Source organism: Callorhinchus milii, unplaced genomic scaffold, assembly GCF_018977255.1.
Source record: "Callorhinchus milii isolate IMCB2004 unplaced genomic scaffold, IMCB_Cmil_1.0 Scaffold2, whole genome shotgun sequence".
Classification (NCBI taxonomy): domain Eukaryota; kingdom Metazoa; phylum Chordata; class Chondrichthyes; order Chimaeriformes; family Callorhinchidae; genus Callorhinchus; species Callorhinchus milii.
Genome location: NW_024704743.1, coordinates 6353180 through 6377245, shown reverse-complemented (window position 1 = coordinate 6377245; position 24066 = coordinate 6353180). Strand labels below are relative to the sequence as shown.

Sequence of the window (24066 nt, the reverse complement as noted above, 5' to 3'; positions counted from 1 at the left end):
TAAAACAACATGGAATCTAGCAGGAACTTTTGGAGTCTGTAACAACATTCATTTTCAACTGGGGCAGTGATAGGAAGCTACAGTTAGTGAGAATGGGGTCCAATATGCCATAATTTCAACCCAGAGATTGGTTGTGGGTTAATTGAAACTTTCATTTGCAAATATTGAATTGTGAGATTCCTACAAATTTCATTAAGTTTTTTTTAAAATTCCCAATAAAACCTGATATTGCAAATATCAAATTGTAAATTGTAAGTTTCTTCTGGTGTACTGACCGACAATTGGTCATTCACTTCATGGCTGTTTGTGGGACATTGCCTACAAAATATAGTCAGCACATTTCAAACAGTCACTACACATCACATTCTGTGAAGCACTTTGAGATGTCTCGACAATGGGATACAGCTCATTGTGTCTCTGGTGGCTCTGAAACAACAATCCATTTTGACAATTTGTGAATGGCAATATCCTACATCAAGTGAATGATCAATTATTTTATCTGGGAATTGTAGACCAAGAAACCGGAAGAAACTCCATTCTCTTTTTTGAATCGTGCCTTGGGATCCTTCCACCTGAGCAGGCAGACATTATCTCGGTTTAACGTCTCATTCAAAGCATGGCACCTCCCACAATGAAAACTCCTCCAGCATTGCATTTGTGTGTTAATCTGGACTAAGATCTTTAGTCCTGACTTTGTTGCTGTGTTAAATTTAGGTTGTGTCAGGCTCAGGTGGGGCTAACCCTATAGTTGAACAGCTGCTACCAGTTACTGTCCAGGATCACAAAAGAAGAAGGAAAGCTTGCGCTCTCGCTTCTCCAGGAGCCGTATCTGGTGTAACAACAAGAACTTGCATTTAAAAGGGCTCTTATTATTATTTGCATAACATCTCAGAACAATTCCCAAAGACGCTGAACAAATGAAGGAAAGATGGGGAGGTGATCATAGGTTTGGTCAAAGAGGTAGGATGTTAGGCAGGATTTGAAGACAGATAGAGAGGGGCTAGATAGAAGGGTAGAGTGAGGGAGTTCTGGAGCTACAAATCATTTACAAACCTCAGTGGTATCAATCCACATTTACTAACATTATGACATACATTACAGAATAATTTCTAAGAATGGAGGAGCTTTCTCTCTCGATTCTTTTGTTGTCTGTACAGGGGAAGGCATTGAACACTTTTGGAAAGTTCTTCATGAGGGAAGAAACTGCGTTGTGGATATCCCACCAGATCGTTTTGATACACAATTCTGGCATGATCCCGATGACAACAAGCCTGGAAAAATGCGCACAAAGCGAGCGTCTCTCATTGAAGGGTAATGCACAGCATTCTTACAAACTACATCTTTTAAATTGATTCAGAATAGTAATATTTGTTGCTGCAAAACAAGTACTTTTTTGTGTGAGTGGATACTCTCATCCAAAACACTGCTGCCCACATCCTCACCTGCACCAAACTCCATATCGTTCATCAACCCAGTCTCTCCTGGCTCTCAATGGATTGAGTTCAAGGTTCTCAATCTCAACTATAAATCCCTTCACCCCCCACCCCCATTTTTATTAGAAGGCTGTTCAGTTGCCTCCCGCCCTATCTTGTCACAGAATAGGATAGGAGACGTGGCAGGAAGCCATGAATACAACCATCAATGGTATCAATAGAGATCTAGGCCCTCCAATAGACCTCTGAAAAGCATCTGAGCATCCATGCCCACCCTCTGCTGAGCGCCCACACCAGTCATAGGATAGGGCAGGAGGCCTCTACATTGCAACACGCCATCTTACAGGATGAGTTATCTGATCAATTTTACATTATAACTACTTACAAGAATTTCTAGAACACAACTTGTCTCATGTTTGTCACACGAGCAGAGAGCCCATCAGATGAGGAGGGAACCAAGGGAGGTGGAATGGAGAGAGAATTCTGTTAAGGAATTTGGTGATAGTGGGAATTCTTCAACAAGAGAGAGAGAGCAAGTGAGATACCAGAGAGCAAGAGTGAACTCTTTCATTCAGCAGAATAGTGGGAAGTCTATCATGAGGTAGAGGCAACCTTATATGCAAGCAAGCAAACAAAGTGATTTGCAGTTAATCATAGGCCAGGTGTTCGAGATTAAAAGATATGCTGCCCAGTTGAAACTGGGTGTTTCTGTTTGAGTCCTTTATAAAGAAGAAGACTTGTAAGTGTCTCAATTAAACAGAAAGCCTAGCAGCATGAGGAGAGAACAGAGGGAGAATCTGTTAAGGAATTTGGTGGGAAGGGGTAAAGAGGTGCATAATTATATAATATTTATATTAAAACATGTCTGGGAATATGGCAGGGCAGCTGAGACTGGTTGCATTCACAATGTGTGCCATGTGGGAACTCCAGGATGCTTTGTGTGCCCTGGACTAAGAAGTGTTCTCTGACAGCTTGAGCTCAAGCTACATACAAAATGATTAAATAAAATATTAAATGTTGAACCTCAAGCACTTAAAAAAAATAATGTTAATGCATCTATATATGCCTAACTTTCATATTTCTTTGCAATTAATAGGTTCAATTTATTTGATTATAAGTTGTTTGGCATAAATGAAACAGAAGCCAACTGCATGGATCCACAACACAAGCTTCTCTTGGAGTGCACGTACAAAGCGCTTGAAAATGCAGGGATGCCCAAGGAGGATCTCAGTGGGAGTAAAACAGGGTTTTTTATTGGTGAGTAGGTGCCCGCTGCCCAACATAATAGCCAATTTTTCAACCACATGATTTTGTCAGTTCATGAAATATTTATCATAATTCATAGAATAACTACATCATCATGTAATTGCTGGAACTCATTTTCAATTAAAATGATGATGGGGACCACATTTGGTTGTTGGCCCAAGGGAGGTTGTGGTGAACTTTATGATGGAGTAGATTTTTGTTGAACTTGATGAGAATAACAATCGTTGTATTTGTATAAACCCTTTCATTTTGGGTGGAAATTGCAAAAAGCTTCACAAGATTTATTGTAATGTGTTGTGACTGTATTTTATAGGCAAATGTGGCAGCCAATCTGCACACAGCAATGCCCAGGTGGACAAACTTTCAAAAAAGCTAATTGATTCTTAGGTTTTATAAATAGGGCTATAGAATATAAAAGCAAAGAGGTAATGATAACTTATATAAAGTGTTAGTTAGACAATAAATAGAATATTGTGTTCAGTATTGGTCACATCATATTAGGAAAGACATCAAGGGAATTTGTGGAGTACTGTAGCTCAGTGGTTAGAGCACTCGCTTTGCAAGCGAGAGACCTGAGTTCAATTCCCGGCAGAGGGCGAAACCTTGGGCAAGTTTCCTTACTCCACACAGAGCCTAATAATAATCCCTCCAAAACCAAAACAATAATAAATTGGTCATTTTCAATCCACGACTGTTTGTGGGACACTGCTGTGCGCAATTGACTGCCGCGTTCGCCCACAAATATACAGTCAATTCACTTTAGTGTGTTCTGTGAAACGCTTTGGGACGTCTTCTCGACGTGAAAAGCACTATATCAAATGCAAGGATTATTATTATATTATTATTATAATAAACAGAGTAGAGAGGAGATACACTAGGATGATACTAGAGATGAATGGTTCGTTCTATGAGCAGAGACTGGAGGAACTTAGACTTTTCTGCTGGAACAAAAAATAGTGTGGGGTGACCTGATAAAGGTATTTAAAATTTGATTAATAATAATAACCCTTGCATTTGATAAAGCGCTTTACACATCTTCTAGATGTCTCAAAGCGCTTCGCAGAATATACTGTAAGGTGAATTAACTGTATATTTGTGGGCGAAGCGTGGCAGCTAATTGCTTACAGCAGTGTCGCACAATCAGTTGTGGATTGAGTGACCAAATCATTATTGGTTTGTTTTGTTTTCTTGAGGGATTATTATCCCTGGAAAAGTGATCTGCCAATCGGCTAACAACTGGGTTCCTACTTGCTGCTTGGTAAACAGACGTGTGGAGTAAGGAAACTTGCCCAACATTTCGTCTTGACAGGAATAGAACCCAGTTCTCTCGCTTACAAGGCGGGTGCTCCAACCACTGAGATACAGGACTCCACAGTGGGATGATAGTGTGAGAGATTATAGGGATTAAGGGTGGGTTTTTGAGGAGGGGTGTGATTACAGCAGTTTTAAGGCAGTGGAACAGAGCCTGAGGAGAGAGACTGGTTAACCGTATCGGCGAGCAGGTTGGAGAGGTGGGGGAGTTGAGTGACCAGCAGCTGGGTGGAGAGGGGTTCAAGGCAGGGGGTGGGGAACTTCATCCGGATGATTGATAGTCAATAGGGAGAAATTATTTAAGAAATAATCCTTGCATTTGATATAGCGCCTCATCATGTCGTTGAGACATCTCAAAGCGTCAATATAAGATATTAAACGAGCAAATGGGGAATTAAGGAGAAAGTTTTTGAGTTGTTAGGAACTGATACAATTCTGCCCAGAGCACAATCCATATTGGCCTTCAAGAGGAAATTAGACAAATATCTTAAAAAGTCAGTTGCAAAGTTATGGGGGAAGCGCAGGCAAATGGGACTGAAAGGATTGCTCTTGAGGGAGCCGGCACAGACACAATGGCCTTCTTTTGTGCCATAAATGTAAATGATTCTACTCTTCTATTCACTAATACATCTCACTCAATATTGCCTCAGAATAGACTAAAGTTATCACTCCAAAAGAACAGTTTCAGTCTCTTTCCTTTTCTTTAGGGCTCATGAATCGAGACTTTGAAGCGATAATGAATAATTCAGCCAACAGAATCAGCCATTATAATGGCACTGGTACAGCAATGAGCATAGCTGTAAATAGGATTTTGTTCACCTTCAACTTTACTGGACCATCACTGGCTATAGACACAGCGTGCTCTTCATCTCTGGACGCTCTACACTACGCTTCTCAGGCCATCAAACAAGGTACCAGAAACCACCTTTGTGGTTGCATCAATACATTGTACACACATCATGAAGCACAGTTTACAGCATCATGGGAGGTAACTGGTAGGGACAGGTAAATACAGCCACCTACAGCGGGTAACCGGTAGGTAATTGTTTACCTGCCCCCTTTTTTATATAAAGCTTCAGCACCTCAAATTATAGGTGAGTTATCTCTATGCTAATGTGACAAATGTACAAACAGCAGAAGAAAGCCATGCCTCTATCGTATTGCAGAAATCATTATCTTATAATAATCCATATTAACGCTCTAAAGCACTGTTATTTAGCTGGCACTGTTTATATAGAGTCACTGGTTAAAATTCCCACCTTGCTCTTTCAGGTGACTGTGAGATGGCTGTTTGTGGAGGAGTGAGCTGCATCATTGAACCACGTGTCAATGTAATGCTTATCTCAGGCAGTATCAAACTCTTCCTAGCACCGGTTACAGGTAGAAACTCATCATATAGCGGCATTAGTGCCATCGTAGCAGGGCTCCAGGCACAGCCTCGGGCAGTTACACATAAATGTGGCTATGAGGATCAGGGCTACGTTGGGGACTCTTTCCCCCACCTTTCCGTTTTGTGCAGCGTGTCTCTGTGGACACGATCCATCTTGGACCCCCAATTCAGATGGAAGACCTGTCTAGTGATTGCAGTGGCGTTGTTCTTGGTCAAAGGCGAGACCTGGGCCAAGTACTTTAACACTGAGAGGGCCTCACACTTTATCACCAGATTTTTTCCGGTGATGAATAGCGAGCGCTGGTGCCACATCACCAATTTCTTCCTCACTATACCTAGACTCTTCTCCCAGCTTTTTGGGCACTCCCCGGCAGCCTCGATCTAGACGCCGAGGACTTTGGTATGTGACTGCGTTCTTTCCAGTCTCCAAAATACATCACCTCGCTCTTCTGGCAGTTGATCTTTGCTTCTGAGACTTGCTCAAAACGGTTGCAAATGCCTAGCAATCTCGAGACCAAGTTTTGGTCTGTGCAAAAGATGGCGACATCATCCATATACAGGGAGGCCTTGGGTTGTGTACCGTGGCTGCCCGGGTTGGTGACACCTCTGATGCTCTTGTCCCTCCTGATGGCCTGAGGAAAGGGTTCGATGCTGCAGACAAACCGGTTGGGGGATAAGGGACAGACCTGCCTTACTTCATGTCGATTACCTGATGTCGAACTACTCAGTCTCATATCCTTTCAACGTTATTATTTCTTAAATAATACCGATACCTGAATTGCCCAATTAGAGTTCACAATTCAATTATTCAATCACATTCCTGAAATCGTCCATCCAATCACTTTTCAAACACATGGTCACCTCTGGGTCATCATACCTTGACCCTACAGGAACTTGGGGGCTAATAGCAATAGGAAGGTATTGGCTTCCTTTGGTGGTCTAAACATTCTCTAATTCTATTCTTTCATCGCTTTAATAGGCATTGAAAGACAGCAACAACAAGATTACATTTGTATAGCACCTTTCATGTCGGGAGGACGTCCCAAGTCGCTGGATAGCATTTCAGACCTGAGCTGGTGTCAGGAAGGGAGAGGGTAGGGGAGGGGGTAGCCAATGGCATGGTCAAAGAGGAGGGTTTTGAGGCGGGACTTCAAGGAGGCTAAGGAGGGGGCGAGGCAGAGTGATTAGTGGATGGAACTCCAGAGGGGGGCAAAATGGCTGAAGGCTATCTTCCCATCACCCCCTACTCTCTAGTGTAAGCAAGGATGGCAAAGAATATAACTTCACCTTGTCAACATTCATAGTACCTTATGTAGCTGAACACAAAAACAATGGAGTGCCTATGCTTCCCGGTGCCTTTCATGTAGAACTTGGTGTGGCTTCCGTCCTGGCAAGTATTGAACCAAAAGTACCACTCACTTTGTGCCGGATCAGTGCAAAGTTTCTGAATCCTTGTATAATCCACCAGAACTCAGTTGAGCTCAAAGTGCACCTCAACAGAGAAGATAAACTGATCAAATTTAGTATTTTATCATCTTCTGGTATTTGTGCCACAGGGGAGGTACTATAGGTCACTGATGAAAGTAATATCTCGGTTGAGCAAATTTTCCAAAGGTGTAAATCGAGCAATGCCAGAGGACATCTGTAAAGAACTCTCTTCCTTAGGCTTTCAGTATGGATCAGTTTTTAGGCAACTTGGGGATATCTTCTATGGAGAGAATTTGAAGGAAGTTATAACATGCAGAAGAGCTCATGTCATAGATTCATCAATACTTCTTTCACCCAATCATTTTAGACTATTTTCTACAAATGGCTGCTGTTGTAACAATGATGTCTGCAGTCTCCAGCATGGGGTTCCCCACATCTGTAGGGAGCTTGGTTATTCATCGCCCTTTACAACAAGAAATGCTGATGTATCTGAGGATCAGTAAAATCATTCCAGATTATCTAGAGGTCTGTGGGGGCTTCACAGATACAAAGGGCATAATCATTGCCGAACTGAAAAATATCAGAACCACATTTCTAACCGTGAACAATGGAGGAGGAATCAATGATTTGTTCTATGAAAGTATCTGGGTAGAAATTTCTCACCTTCAAGAGGGCAAAAATCTTGCTTCTGGCCCAAGATCACGAGTGTTTGGTGATAACTATGGAGTGGCTGAAAGCCTCAAGAAGTTCCTGCACAGTCATTCCACATATATTCCTTACCAGGAACACGACAATTCCACTGGTACAGAACTTGTGTATCTTCTGAGAAAGTACAATGTCCACAACCTGAATAGCTATGAGGAGGTGTTATTTCTGTGGGGGACTGTAAACCTGACTGACCAGACCAGCACAGCAGTAGTGCAGGAGGTCAGTAGCTGCTGTGAGATTTATCGTCAGATCATTCAGCTAGTTCGAGGGAAAAGTGGCACAAAATCTGTTAGAGTAATAGCATACAGGACATCTGAAAAAACAGTGGATCAAATTACTCCAGGGTTTGCCCTGTGGGGTATGACCAGATCATGCATTGCAGAAATTCCAGAGATTTTATTTCAGATCATTCACATCAGCTCTATCAGTGATGTAGATATTGCAGCAGTAGCTAATGTGATAGTCTTGTCTGATGGGGAGATCATATTGTTGCATGTTACCCGGTTCCTGCAGCTTTAAATGTCAGCCTTCCTGCTGTTGTTTGTTTCAAAAGCAGGAAACTACCATTGCTGAAGGAGATCCCTTGTGTGTCATCAATGATCTAGACGAGGACATTGAATGTAACGTATCCAAATTCGCGGATGACTCTAAACTAGGTGGGAGAGTAAGCTCTGAGGATGATGCAAAAAGATTGCAATGGGATATAGATAGGCTAGGGGAGTGGGCAAATAGGTGATGGATGGAATTTAATGCGGGGAAGTGTGAAGTTATTCACCTAGGTAGAAAAAATAGAAAAACAGATTATTTTCTAGAGGGGGAGAGATTAGATAGTGTTAGTGTTCAGAGGGATTTGGGTGTCCTTGTACATCAGTCTCAAAACGTTAGTTTGCAGATGCAGCAGCAACTAAGAAGGCGAACGGCATGTTAGCGTTCATTGCAAAGGTTTAAAGTACAAGAGTAGGGAAGTCTTGCTGCAACTGTATAGGGCCTTGGTGAGACCGCACCAAGAGTATTGTGTGCAGTTTTGGTCTCCTTATTTAAAAAAGGACATACTTGCCTTAGAGGGGGTGCAGCGTAGATTCACTCGGTTAGTTCCTGGGATGAGGGGACTGACCTTGAGGATAGGCTGAATAAACTAGGGCTATATTCTCTAGAGTACAGAAGAATTAGGGGAGATCTTATTGAAACATAAGATTCTTAAAGGGCTGGATAAAGTAGGCACTGAGGGTCTGTTTCCCCTGGTAGGAGAATCTATAACCAGGGTCACAGTCTTAAAATTAAGGGTCAGCCTTTTAGAACAGAGTTGAGGAAACATTTTTTCACTCAGAGGGTAGTGAATTTATGGAATTCACTACCCCAGAAGGCTGTAGATGCTCAGTCTTTGAACATCTTCAAGGCTGAAACTGATAGATTTTTAAAACATAGAGGGATTAGGGGATATGGGGATAGGGCAGGTAATTAGAGTTAGGTCAGAAGATCGGCCGTGATCTTATCGAATGGCGAGGCAGGCTCGAGGTGCCGAAAGGCCTACTCCTAATTCTTATGCTCTTATGTCATACTTCGCAATAGCATAGGAAATACTCCATAATCTCTCACCAATACCCAAACATCAGAAACGCTTGGTAATTGTTTCCATGATACCTGATTCGTGTTTGAGTAAAGTCTTGTCTCTGACAGCCAGGGAGTCTGGCTGGAGAGTTCAGGTTCACCCAGACTCCAATGACTTTGTACAGATTCCTGTTCACTTTGATGCTTTGCTTTTATTGCCACCTTTTGAAAAAACTTCTATTTCAAAATATGTCAGTGGTTCTTCTGCTCGGGATATTGTTGTTCTCCTGGACAACACGCAGATGCTTGTTATTTCACAAGACTTTCTCCGAAATGAAAAGGACAATGTCTGTATTCATGTTCTGCAGTTAGCCAGTATATTTCAAAAGGGCTATCTCATGAAATCTGCAAATTGCATCTATAAATGGATGAGAACAATGTATTTAGGGATGAAACATTTTGATCTATCAAAAATGATCTGTCAGCAAAGAATATCAGACATGGTTGAGTGCAGGAATGAGTCGTACTTTATATAGAGAGATGTCTCCATTGCAGTTCTGAAGAGCACCACCAAGACGAGGATGTCAGAGATTCCAATGCACCGCAGACAAAAGCAACTCTTTAAAAGTGATGCTGTGTATATAGTTGCTGGAGGACTTACAGCTCTTGGCTTTGAAAGAGTGAAATTCATTGCTAACCATGGCGGTGGCTATATTCTTGTTCTTTCAAGGAGCTCTCCATCAAAGGAGAAGCAGGAGGAATTTAGAAAATTATAGAATGAGATTGGGACAAGGATCATTTGCGTGGCCTGTGACATCTCAGCTCTGTCAAATGTTGAGAAAGCAATCAGTAATTAGCAATATCTCCTGCACAGTATATAATAACCTTGTTGTCTGAAGTGAGCAACACAGATCCTACAGACTTTACCAAAGAATCTACTCTCTCCAGTTTTGGCATTGATTCCATGATAGGAATGACCATACAGAATTGGATTCACCAGGAAAAGAATGTCAGTGTGCCACTAGTAACATTTCTTGATCCAAAATCGACAGTGTCCACTCTGGTAAAGTTTCCAAGTTCATATTGGGGAAACATCTGTGCCACTGAACAACTCTTTGGATGAAGTTCCTGATGAGTTTACTCGGTTGTAAATAATGCATAAATAATACAGCATTTTACAGCACTTCCTCCAGTCAAATCAAGATTATATTCCCCATTTGCTAGAGAATGATGATATTTGATAATCTGGTCTCATTCATAATAGATAAACCTTTCTGCCGCTTTTAATTTTGTAGAGTTCAAAATCCTCATCCTCGCATTCAAAGCCCTCCATGGCCTTGCTCATCCCTAGCTCTGTGACCTGCTAACCCCACACTGCCTCCATTCAGCAGTCTAGGAGCATAGGAAGATAGGAGGAGTAGGCCATTCAGCCCCCTGAGCCTGTTCTGCCATTCTATAAGATCATGGCTGATCTGAATCTCAACTCCAATTAACTTACCCATATCTCTCAATGGAATTATAATAATAATCTTTGCATTTCATATAGCGCTTTTCACGTCTTCTAGACGTCTCAAAGCGCTTCACAGAATAGACTGTAAAGTGAATTGACTGTATATTTATGGGTGAAGCGCGGCAGCCAATTGCGCACAGCAGTGTCCCACAAACAGTCGTGGATTGAAATGACCAATTTATTATTGTTTTTCTTGAGGGATTATTATCAGGCGTTTGGAGTAAGGAAACTTACCCAAGGTTTCACCCTGCTGGGAATCAAACCCAGGTCTCGCTTGCAAAGTGAGTGCTCTCACCACTGAGCTACAGGACTACACTTACCTAACAAACATCTATCTACCTCCATCCACCAGATTTCCACTACCTTTGGGTGAAAAATTGCCTCCTGATTCTACTCCTAATTAGCCTAGCTTTAATTTGAAGATTATGCCCCCTGTTCTGGACTCTGGCCTACTCTATGACCCCCGTCCTACCCGCCCCATCATCGACAGTCAAGCCTTCTGCCTTTCTGCTCCCACGCTTTTGGAACTCCATTCCACATTCCCAATGCCTCCCCTCCTTCCCTTAAATTTTCTTTTTAAAAAAATCAATTTGAGATTTTTGACATGTATTAATAAGTTCTATTCTTTTGAAAAAATCTGTACTGCTGTATGTACATTCTTTTACTAAATATAACAAATATGAAAAATGTTGATGTTATTTTGATTTAAAAATTATTTTCAAAGCATTATTGGAACCTTAGTCATAATGTGTAAATAAAAATTAGAACATGAAAAATATTAAAACAAATGAGGAGATGAAATCCTCAATTTTAAAGATTGGAACAAAATAAAGTCAGTGCACAAATATTGAATTGTGTATCTTTACCAATTTTCAAATATTCTGAAGACAGACTGGACATTACAGTACTGAATAAACATTTTCAATCACCAGGGCGAAACCTTGGGCAAGTTTCCTTATTCCACACAGCCTAATAATAATCCCTCCAAAACCAAAAACAATAATAAATTGGTCATTTTCAATCTACGACTGTTTGTGGGACATTGCTGTGCGCAATTGGCTGCCGCGTTCGCCCACAAATATACAGTCAATTCACTTTACAGTGTGTTCTGTGAAGCACTTTGGGACGTCCTCCGACATGAAAAGCGCTATATCAAATGCAAAGATTATTATTATTATTATATGTACCACAACCCAGCTCCTCTGCCCACCTTCCCAAGCCTTGATCGCTCGTCCTCTCCTCCAACTCCAAATGTGAGGAGACAATGGACTTTCTTGAATCCAAAATTGAGGGGATTCACTTCGCCAACATCACAGGCTTTGTGTTGAAACTAAATATCTGCTCTGCTGCTGGTCTTCTCTCAAAGCAGAGGAGCTGTTGTTTTCTCATACAGTATATCCTGTAAAACACTTTGGAATATACTCCCAATATTGTCAATAATACAGCACTTGTTTAAAATTGCTTCTTTTGATAATTGGAAGTAGTATGAAAATAGAAAAATGATCCCATTCTCATAGAATCACAATCTAAAGCCTTGGATTTCCCCCCACACATATACATACACACCCCCAGGAAACGCAACTGGTAGCATGTTTATATCCACAAAATGTACAGTCAATCCACTTTACGCATATTCTTTGAAGTGATTTGAAACGTCTCCACATCGTGATAAAGCACTATATCAAATGCAAGAATTATTATTAAAATTTAAAAGAGAAATGAAAGTGCTTTTCACAGGGGACAAAAAAATCCAGGAAGGGACTATTATTTAAATGGTAAGAAAATCTTCTGTACAGAAAATAAAAAAGGATCTAGAGATCCTGAGTGATAATAAAATGAAGCTATCCCAACAGTGCTCGATAGCAGTGAAGAAGGCAAACCAGATGCTCGGCTGTATTAAAAGGGCAATATTGAGCCGAAATATTGGGGCAATCCTGCCATTTTATCAATCACTGGTGCGAACGCACTTGGATTACTGCGTGAAGTTCTGGTCATAGCAATATAGGAAGGATGTTGCAGCGATTGAGAGGTACAGAGGAGGGCAACCAAAATGATTGAGGGGATGGAGGGACTGGACGATGAGGAGCAATTAGATAACTGGACATGTTCACACTGGAAAAGAGAATGTTGAAGAGCGAATATGATTAAGGTCTTTAAGATTCTGAAGGAAATAGATAATGTAGACCACGATAAGCTGTTTTATCCTGTGCTGAACAGTAGAACCGAGGGCATGGCCTGCGACTGAACCAATCTATGGAAACACTACTTAGGGGAGTGAGTAGAAAACTTATGGAACAGGCTCCTTAGGGAGACAGTGGAAGCAGAAAATGTCATTTGTTTCAAGAACAAATGAGATAGATTTCTGCTAGAAAATAATATCTCGGGGCACAGTGTATAGTTAGGGACACGACATGTCAAGTGGCTGTCAGGATGGTGGAAGGCAAAGTAGATAGGTCCTGTTCTTCTTTCGTCGTGCAAATTCTTATGTTCTTATGTTCTTATTATGTGCTCCAAACAACCTGCTGTCTAATACGTGGTGTTGGTTAATCCCATAGTAGAATATAGCTTGTCTACCCTATGTTGAATCGACCATAAATTAGCAATGGTCCACATACAGTCTAAAAGACAGAAATTATAAAACAAACTTTCGATGGATTGAGCCCACTGTTATTAAGATTATTGACCTAAAGTAGGTCATTTTATCACACCTAATTATAACCCAGTCAGTGAGACATCATTGTGTCCACATGTGACAGCGTCATCATGTGGACAAAATAGAGTTCAACACCAATATAATTCAAATGTACTGCAATTGTGAATGAATGTTTAAAATCAAAATAAGCAAGACAAGAGGGCATTAGTATCATCATTGTGAAGGGAAACTTAGTACAGGAAGTTTTTTTTACAGAGAATAAGTAACAGCTGGAATGGGTTAACAATAACAACAAAATTACACTTATCAAGCACCTTTCACGTCGGAAGGAGATCTCAAGGCAAGGGACAGTCAAGGGTTTGTACCTGAGATGGGAGTTCGAATCAAGAACGGTGAGGGGAGGGGTGGGATGGTGGCCGAAAGCACGATCAAAGAGGAAAGTCTTGAGACGAGGCTTGAAAGAGGCAACAGAGAGGGTGAGGCAGAGGGATTCTGAATGGAGTTCCAGAGGGTGTGGACAGAAAACCTGAAGGTCCAACCACCAATGGGTTATGGAGCAGGTTTGTGCTGACCAAGCAGAGGGAATGGACAGGTTGGTGTGGTGTTGATAGGTCGCAGAGATATGGAGGAGCTGGTCCATGGAGGGCTTTAAAAGTTTGGATGAGGATTTTAAAATCGAAACTCTGTGGGATGGGGAGCCGGTAGAGCCGGGAGAGGATGGAGACAAAAAAAATCCAGGAAGGGACTATTAGTTAAATGGTAAGAAAATAATCTGTACAGAAGATAAAAAGAACCTGGGGATCCTAATTGACAATAAAATGAAGATTCCCAACAGTGCTCGGTCGCAGTGAGTAAGGCAAACCAGATGCTAAGCTGTATTAAAAGAGTAATATTGAGCCAAAATAGTAGGGTAATCCTGCCACTTTGCAAATTACTTGGCGATCAGCGACCACACGTGGAACACTACGTGCAGTTCCGGTCACGGCAATATAGGAAGGATATTGCAGCGATTGAGAGGATACAGAGGAGGGCAACCAAATGATTGAGTGGATGGAGGGACTGGACTACAAGGAATGATTAGATAAACTGAGCATGTTCACACTGGAGAAGAGAAGGTGAGGGGCGATATATGATTATGGTCTTAAAGATTCTGAAGGGAATAGATAAAGTAGACCATGACAGTCAAAAAAAAACCTTCAGTGGGGTTCAACCCATCGAAAGTTTTTTTTATAATTTCTGTCTTTTAGGCTGCATGAGGACAATTGCTTATTTATGGTTGATTCACCATAGGGTAAACAAGCTATGAATTTAACCCACTTCAGTCGTATACCATGTACTCTGATTCTATTGTTCAGTACAAGATAAAACAGTACAAAATAAAGCTGTTTTACCTTGTGCTGAACAGTAATACCAGAGGACATGGCCTACGACTGAAGGGGGGTAAATTCAGAACAAATCTGCAGAAACACTACTTTAGTGAGAGAGTAGTAAACTTATGGAACAGGCTCCCTAGGGGCGATGATGGAAGCAGAAAATGTAATTTGTTTCAAGAACAAATGAGATAGATTTCTGCTAGAAAATAATATCTCAGGGTACAATGTATAGTTTGGGACACGACATGTCAAGCGATTGCCAGAATAGTGGAAGACAAACTAGATGAACTTTGGTCTTATTTCGCTTTGCAAATTCTTATGTTCTTATGTACTCCAAACAACCTGCTGTCAAATCTATAGTGTTGGTTAATTCTACAGTAGAATATAGCTTGTCTACGCTATGGTGAATCAATCATAAATGAGGATCAATCATAAATGAGGATCTCGGTGGCCTGAGGGGAAAGGCAGTGGCGGAGGCGGCAATGTTGCAGAGGTGGGGGAAGGTTGAATGGATCTTTGCTCAGATGTGTGGTTCAAAGGAGAATTAAGCATCAAACAGGAACCACAGTTCTGTACTAGCTATGTATGGTGGGGATTGCAGATGTGGATGCTGATGCAATCAGCACCTGAAGTGAGAAGGCACTGATGAGAGCCAAGCAGGAGGGCCTCAGACTTGTCAATGTTCAGCTGGAGAAAGTTGGCTCTCATCTGGGACTTGATGTCTGACAGATAATCCGTCAGGATAGCAGTGATCCTGGAGTCGAGGGTGGAGCCAGAGAGATAGAGATGGGTGTCACCTGAATGCATGTGGAAATTAACCCCATGCCAGCGGTTGACATCATCAAATTCAGATGCACAGATTGTCATTCATTTTCTGGGTGTTTGTGGCACATTGCTATGTGCAAATGGGCTGTTGCATTTTGCTACAAATACACAGCAGCACTGCACAATAAATACACAGTGAAGCTCTTTGAGACATCACCCAACTTGAAAGACATTATACCAAATGAAAGGATTATAAGAATTATTAATAATAATAAATCATCACCTTATTTTCCTTATTTAAAACTGAGGACTAAGACTGTTCATTTGAGATGTCAACATTAAACTCATTTCCTGAAACATTTTAGGTGGGATAGAAATTTTAAAATAAACTTTCATTTTGATATAGCAACTATAACGTAGAAATGTCTCAAAATGCTTTACCGGTAATTATTGCCAACTGCTGTGACTGTATATTTGAATGCAAGTATGAATTAGCTGGAGGAATGTTGCCCAGGATATTAGGAGAAGATCCCTTCTCCTTTTGAGCAATGCCAAATTGTACATTGTACAATTGCTTGAGAACTTTCTTCAACCCACGCAGAACTCGGTCTCATGAGGATGACCTCCAAATAAAACTGGTCACTCACTCCATGGCTGTTTGTGGGACATTACTGTGTGCAACTGGCTGCCACATTTCACCCCACACAAACTACTTTACAATACTTCCTCTGACCTTTTTTTATTTGTCCAGATGATGCCATAAGGCGCTATATCAAATGCAATGACTATTATTATTTATAATATTATTATTCCACTCATTTTCCAAGTGTGACTGATTCTGAGTGGTGCCAATGCCTTTAAATACGATGAAGCTAAAACATTTGGATGGTAACATTTGTGGCTTGTAACAGATGCCCCGAGAGTAAAGCGGGGAGGAAGTGTATTGTGATTATAAAATACTGTTCACACTTCAAATAAGTTAGGTAAAATCCATGTTTGTGCAATTTGCACATGATTATTATTTAAACTTCAATAGCGCTAAGAACTTTGATGTCAACATAATGAAACACAACCAAGAGGTAAACTATAGACCTTGGATATTTGATTTATATTTTAGAAATTTGTGAATTGAGAACTTAATTACAACAGATACTACCTATTTGGAAAATGCACAGGAAGTAATACTAGGATTAAATTAGCATCAAATTAACCAACAGTCCAAACATTGTGTGTTAGGGGAACAGCATGTTCTGTAAGTAGCATACTGCAGATCACAGTGGAAACATTTGACCTGAGGACTTTGAGTGCCTGAGTTGAGCATTATATAAAACAATATTACTTATCATTCCAGATGATTTGATATTGGAATGATTGTTAAACCAAGGACTGATTTGTTTTGTGATGCAAGTGGATGTTCAAAGATCCCAAACCACAATTTCAAAGACGCACAGGAAATTTCTTCAGGTCATTCTGGCTAATATCCCCTTCTGCAGCAAAATTCATCTCAAATAACTAGTTTAATTGACTCCTTTTTTTTATTGTTTGGAATATTGCTGGTCAATACCTCTGCCATGTTTGCTTCAGTAACAGCATTAACTTTGTGAGATCCAAACTTCAACATGTAGTATAACCTGTGATAGAATAATTATCACTTCAATCAAATATGCTGCCCAAAGCAGACAATACTGTACTTACCACTGGCCTTGCGAGTAATCCGATTGCCACTTACCGGCCAATGAAGACTAACACGTACATAGGCAATCAGGAACAGAAGACCAGCCAGTCTATTGCGTCCACTCTGACACGGACTATTTTATGACCCATATAGTGGGTTCAAGCCCCACATGACTTGACCTCACATCAACTAAGACAGGCTGGTCCAACCCTTTGGCTGCTGAGGGCTGGATGCCAGATTTGAGAAAGGTCGCGGGCCTCATAAGCAATATTTTGTTGTTTCCTTTCCAGAAACATGAACATAATATTGAAACATCTTCATTTTCATGTGGGAAAGCCATCTCACAGCGATCGACACTCCCAGCCCCAGCGCAGGTTAGCTTCTGATGTGATTCGAACAACAACAACAATTACATGTGTATAGTGCCTTTCAGGGTGGGAGGCCGTCCCAATGTGCTGGACAATCAGTGTTTCGGAACCGAGCTGGGGTTCAGGAAGGAGGGAGGGCAGGGGGGGACGGAAGGTTAGTGTGTGTGTGGGGTGGAGTGTGGAGCACATGCTGCTCATCCCCAATGGCTTCCGCTCGCGCTCGGCTTTGCTCAAAGCATGCGCTGCAGCCGAGCGCTCTTACGCCTACTCCCCGAACAGTAGAAGGCAAATTCACGCGAGAAAGGGGGAGTGCGGCCGAAACCCCGCCCTGGTTCCCTGCACGATTTTGCAGGTGGGCGATTTCGCGAGATGAGGGTGGAGCTGGGGTGGCGCCGGGGGAATACGGCCGAAACCCCGCCCTGCTGCTGCTGTTGTAATGAGGGGACCATTCGCGGCGTGCGGGTTTGGGGCCAGGTGGCCAGAAATTGGAAATGGTTTCCAGGTTGGATGAAATCATCCCCCAGAACCGGATTCGGCTCGAGGGCTGCCAGTTGGACCTACCCAGTCTAACACGACTCTGGTCCAATGTGGGGTGATGGGGGGTATTGCACTGCTGTGTTATGTTCTCAACAAACCATGTGTAGAACACTCTTTCATTTTAGTTACAAAATCCAACAGTCACACCAAGCACCCTTTACTCAGTTCTTTCTGCTTTCTCTCCCTCCTGATTTCTTTCCATTGGTCCTAGTTAACAACAACAACTTGGATTTATATAGCGCCCTCCACACCAGACGGCGTCTCAGAGCGCTCACAGTAACGGATTCCGGGGATGAGCCAGGGGGCGGGAGAGGAAGGTAACCAAAGGCACAGTCGAAAAGAAAGGTCTTCAGCCGAGACCTGAAAATAGGAAGAGAGGGGGCGAGGCGAAGGGAGTGAGGAAGGGAGTTCCAGAGCTTCAGGGCGTAGTGGCTGAAGGCACAGCCACCAAGGCTGGAGAGGAGGACTCAGGGGATAAGGAGGAGGCCAGACCCGGAGGAACGAAAGCAACGGGCACTGTTTTGAGGAGAGAGGAGTTCAGAGAGAGTGGTGCAGAGGAGTGGAGGGATTTGAAGACAAGGGTGAGGATCTTGAAGATGATCCTCTCTGGGACAGGCATCCAGCGCAGTCTGGCAAGGACTGGGGTGATTGGGGAGCAGAGTTTGGTGCGGATGAGAATGCGGGCAGCACAGTTTTGAATAATCTGGATTTTATGGATGGTAGTGGAGGGGAGGCCGGTGAGGAGGGCTTTTGAGCAGTCCAGCCGAGAGGTGACAAAGACATTGACCAGGGTTTCAGCAGCTTTCGGAGAGACGGGCGATGCGTCAATTGGTCCTTATTTATCAATTAGTATCCAATATACTGGAGGAGCAGTCCTTCGGATGACATGTTTATCCAAGTCCCCGGCTGGCTGTTCAGGTGGATGTTAAAGATCCCATGGCATTATTCAAAAAGTGAAGGGAATTTCTTCCGGTGTCCTGGACAGCAATTCCCCAAATAAAATTGGTAATTTACTTCATGGTTGTTTTTAGGACATTGTTGTGCACAAATTGGCTGTTACAGTCAACTCACTTCATAGTAAATCCTATGAAGTGCTTTGGGACATCCTCCCAATAAGAAATGCAAATTTAGCCAGGGACACAATTCCTCATCCGGGACTGTCCTCAGAAAATGGGGATGTGCGGTCACCCTGCTTTAGGGTTATGAAGTTGAGAAGGTCAGAGGTGACCTGAGGTCGGTCGATGTGCAAGCAGGGTTGCCAGGAAATTAAAATATGTTTGTAGCCCAAAGTCAAACAAATACCAGTCCAAACGTAGCCGATTATTATGTTGCCTTAGAAGCTCAAAGCTCAAAAGAATAGTACGCATGGTATTCTGAGTTTCTTACTGAAGAAACTACAGTTTCTTCCTACAGTTTCTTACCACCAGGCTGAAGGCAGATACCTAATGAGGAAATGAAGTTAGAGGGAAATCATATTCAAACACCTTCTGCCATTAGGCTTGATTATTATTTTTGAGGTGACGAGGCACCAGAAAATGTACTTTATCAGCGGTGGCTGAAGTTTATTAATGAAGTCCCGACACACTCAGCAAATTCTGGAAAGTATTAAGTGCAAGTTGGCAAGAGCTAAGGCTTGACGACTCGAGAGTGTGCATTGGGATATTGCTGGAGTCTAACAAGCCAAAACCACATATCTGTGCCTTCCCCCACCTAAAACAACAATGCCCGGCTCTGCCACTGTCTCACTCCACACGCCACTAACCCTCACCCTCATATACACATTCATAACATCCAGGCTTGACTATGCAAACTCCCTGCTTATTGGCCTCCCCCTCCTTAGGCTGCCGATCATCAGAACTCTGCAGCATGTATCCTCTTCTGCACCAGACTCCATGATCCATCACCCACATTCTTGCCCGACTCCACTGACTTCCCATTACACAGAGGATACCGTTCAAGATCCTGGTCCTCACCTTCAAAGCCCTCCATGGTCTTGCGCACCCATACCTCTGCAACCTCCTAACCCGCTATCAACCTCCTATTCACTGCACTCAGTGAGCTCTGGTTGGCTTCATGTCCCCCGCCTCGCTCCCCCACCCCCCCCCACTAACATTGGTGGGTGGGTCTTCAGCAATTCTGCCCCCACCCTCTGGAACTGCATAGAATGTTACATTAGAACCAGTCCATTTGGTCAATCATGGCTGTGCTGCTGTTTTCCCAACTTAAATCATTTTTTGATTTGACTGCCATGCTCAACCATCCCCATGCTTAAGAGTATCCGAAACATTTGCACGTGGGAATTCCAGAGATCTTGCTGGAATGGAATGCGCAGTCTCTACCTGGAGGGAATGCATCCAGTTTACCTAATTCTGGAAAGTATTAAGTGCAAGTTGTCAAGAGCCAAGGCTTGATGACTCGAGAGTGTGCATTGGTGTACTGCTGGACTGTAACCAGCCAAAACCACATGGCTTGCCATTGGTATTGCTATCTGGCAAGTTTTTCTGCTGCTTGTCCAGCTAGCACCACCCTACACGTTAGGGAATTGGCTTGCAGGGTTAGCATGAGCTGAGAGGGAGGATTCCCCGCCCCCAGTGACTGTTCTTCCCTTCCAAGTCTTGCTGATGCGCCAGGCTGGCTGTGCAGTCACAGCCCTGGAGCACTACAGACCTATCTGGCTCAGGAATAGGAGTACCGAGACCACCACATTCCCACATTCCATTGCCAAACATGTCACCTCGGAGCCAGTTCAGCTCCAAGCAGGCCTTTGCATACCTCTCCCCTTTCATAATCTTGAACATTTCATGAAACTGTGATTCGCATACAACTGATTCAGTAACTTTTTTTTACTAACGTAACAGAGTTTTGGGAATGGCAATTTGGGGTCCGCTAAGCAATGAGTTTGTTATAATGGAGCCACATGGACTATCCTGATTGATGGGGCGGGAGAGTCTGAGCAGTATAAAAGCTTAATTTTCTACAGTTGAATATGAACAAGACTGATTGACTCGCGTCAGCGCCTCTGCACCTTAGGCTCTAACAGCATCAACTTCCATGGTTGCACACTTCAACTCACCAAGCCAGTCAGGAACCTAGGTGTCTTGCTCGACCCTCAACTGTCTTTTCTTCCCCGCATCCAAGCCATGACCTGCTCTACCTTCCCTCACCTCCGAAACATCGCCCGACTCCATCACCACCCCATCCCTCAGGTCCCTGAAACTCTTGTTCATGCTTTCATCACCTCCAGGCTCGACTATGAAAATACCCTGCTTGTTGGCCTTCCCAACTCCTCCTCCACAGGCTGCAGATAATCCAGAACTCTGCAGCCAGTGTCCGTGACCCCATCTCATCATTCTCACCCAACTTCATTGGTTCCCTATCCTTCAGAGGATCCAGTTCAAGATCCTGGTCCTCAACTACAAAGCCCTCAATGGCCACGCCTCCCCTACCTCTGCGACCTCCTAACCCCCTACCAACCCGCCCGCTCCCTCCGCTCAGCCGGCTCTGGCCTGCTACATGTCCCCCGACACACCCGCCCCACCATTGGTGGGAGAGCCTTCTGCCACTCTGCCCCCACCTCTGGAATTCCATCCCCATTCACTTCGCCTCGCCCCCTCCTTAGCCTCCTTCAAGTCCCGCCTCAAAACCCTCCTCTTAGACCATGCCATTGGTCACCCCCCTTCCCCTCCTCTCCCTTATCCCACCCTGACCCCAGCTTGTGTTTGAAATGCTGTATACTGTCCAGCACCTTGGGACGACCTCCCGATGTGAAAGGCGCTATACAAATGTAATCTTGTTCTTGTTGTTTTGTCCAATTCTTTCTGTGTTCTCTCTTTCTTCAGGACTAGAGGAGTCCTTGCAGCCTTTGGCACAGGCCAAGGAAGAACGAAAGGTGTCAGACCTAGACACCTGGCCAAGCCGGATCTGCCACAGACTCAGTGATGTAACTGTATCTGCAGCCTTGTGTGCAGGGCTGGGAAGAACAAATGAAGTCTGGGGTCTACACACATGGGCAAGCCGGAGCCGCCACGGACACTGTGATAGACCGTTAACCTGCACAACCTTCTTCCAAGTGCGTAGATTCAGTGCTATAAGTTGTGATGGAGATGGGAGGGAAACTGCAGGTGAGAGTGAGGCATAAGAGGGGTCTGCAACACTAACCACTCACAGTGACAGTGAGTAATATCTGTCCCTGCCAGGGATGCTGAGACACCACTGAGGTCTTCCCCTAAACTAAATGAACTGTCTATTCCTAAAATTCAGTGGTATCACTCAAAGATACAAATAATTCTGACATAATTTTGTTGTCGCAAACCTTAAGAGCTGGCAACTGCAATGGGACATGTAACTTTGAACATAGGAAAGGTTTATTGTAATAAATAATAATAATAATATTATTGTATGTTGTGTTTCGTGCAGGTGCGTTGTCAATGGTGGTAATTTGGATGAATTGGAGCTCAGGGAGATAATTCAGGAGTATGTTAGAAAAGTCAAGGTGAGAGGTAACCAAGATATGGTTTGGTGGTATTTGCTGTGAGATAGGGGGAGTGGGGTTGGAGAGCAATGTGGCTGAGATGAAGAGAAGCAGTCTCCCTACCCCCATCCCATCAGTCCTCGCCAGTCTTCACCTGCTCCTAATCACAGAAAGGATTGGCCAAGATCCTCACATTCGTCTAGAAATCCCTTCATACCCTGGCAACTCCCTGTCTGTCCGACATGCTTACTCTTCCGTCTACCACTTGCCGCCTCTGCTTGGCTGGCTCCGGCTTCCTGCTGATCCCTGATCCCCTCTGCTCCACCATCGGCAGTTATGCTTTCAGCCAATATGCCACTGAACTCTGGAACGCTATCCCACTTCCCTCCACCTGGGCCGCTCCATCTTCCCCATTTTCAGATCACACCTAAAGATATTCCTGTTCAACCATGCTTATGGTCACTTCCCCTCGCTCGGATTCAGAATCTACCACTGTTAAGCACTCTGAGATGCTACCCCTCAATGCAAGTTGTTATTACCTTAGAATATATTGGAATATACAGCACAGAAACAGGCCATTTGGCCCAACTGGTCTATGCCGGTATTTATGCTGCACGTGAGCCTCCTCCTGCCCTTCCTCAACTAAGCCTTCAAGCATAATCTTCTATTCCTTTCTCCCTCATGTACCTCTCTCGCTTTCCCTTAAATACATCTAATCTATTTGCCTCAACAACTCCTTGTGGGTAGTATGTTCCACATTCCCGCTACTCTCTGTGTGAAGAAATTTCTTTTTTAACTTCCCTATTCGATCTATTTGTGACTATCTTATATTGATGGCGCCTGGTTTTGGTCTCCCCACAAGTGGAAACATCTTCCCTATGTCTAACCTATTAAAACCTCTCATCATTTTAAAGGCCTCTATCAGGTCACCCCTTACCCTCCTCTTTTCAAGACACAACAGTCCAAGTACATAGGAAGTAGGAGCAGGGGTAGGCCATTCGGCCCCTCGAGCCTGCCCTGAATGTTCAGCCTTTCCAGATCCGTATAACCTCTCAGATCGGGGATCATCCTTGTGAATCTCCTTTGCCCCCTCTCCAGTGCCTCTACATCCCTTCTATAATGTGGGGACCAGAACTGCACACAGTATTCTAAGTGTGGTCTGACCAAGGTTCTAGAGAAGTTTACCATCACTTCCCTGCATTTCATTTCTATCCCTCTAAAAATGAACCCCAATGCCTGGTTTGCTTTGTTATGGTCTTATTAACCTGCAATGCTACTTTCAGTGAATTGTGTATGTGTACCCCTAGATCCCTTTGCTCCTCTACCCCATTTAGGTTTTTATTTTCCAGGATATATGTGACTTCCTTATTCCTTCTACCAAAATGTACCACCTCACACTTTTCTACATTGAAATCATTTTCCATTTAAAGGTATAACCTCTGTTATTGTTGTTGGTGATGACGGTGGCTTTGAGGGAGAGGGGACAGCGCCAGAAGACAGGGACAGCTTGACTATAGCCACCAGCTAGGAGTGCAGCAGTTTGGTGGGGAGAGGAGGTCAAGGGAGCAAGTGGTAGGTTCCAGGTGGGTTATGAGGGTGGAGAAGGACGGGAGAGAGAAGAGGGTAAAAG

At 43.3% G+C, this 24066-nt stretch overlaps 1 protein-coding gene across 2 annotated transcripts; it reads left to right on the top strand.

The window, feature by feature from the left end:
- Window positions 1-822: 822 nt before the first annotated feature.
- On the top strand, window positions 823-22684 carry LOC121848124 (highly reducing polyketide synthase-like). Of its 2 annotated transcripts, none has more exons than XM_042332187.1 (6): window positions 823-1311; window positions 2530-2690; window positions 4718-4921; window positions 5283-5390; window positions 21805-22034; window positions 22382-22684. In XM_042332187.1, the coding sequence occupies exons 1-6, from the start codon at window positions 1280-1282 to the stop codon at window positions 22400-22402; spliced, it is 756 nt and encodes a 251-aa protein (XP_042188121.1). In that variant the 5' UTR covers window positions 823-1279; the 3' UTR covers window positions 22403-22684. The 2 variants fall into 2 exon arrangements, with proteins under 2 accessions (XP_042188121.1, XP_042188120.1); XM_042332186.1 differs by having other exon boundaries at window positions 21805-22086.
- The last annotated feature ends 1382 nt before the right edge of the window (window positions 22685-24066 follow it).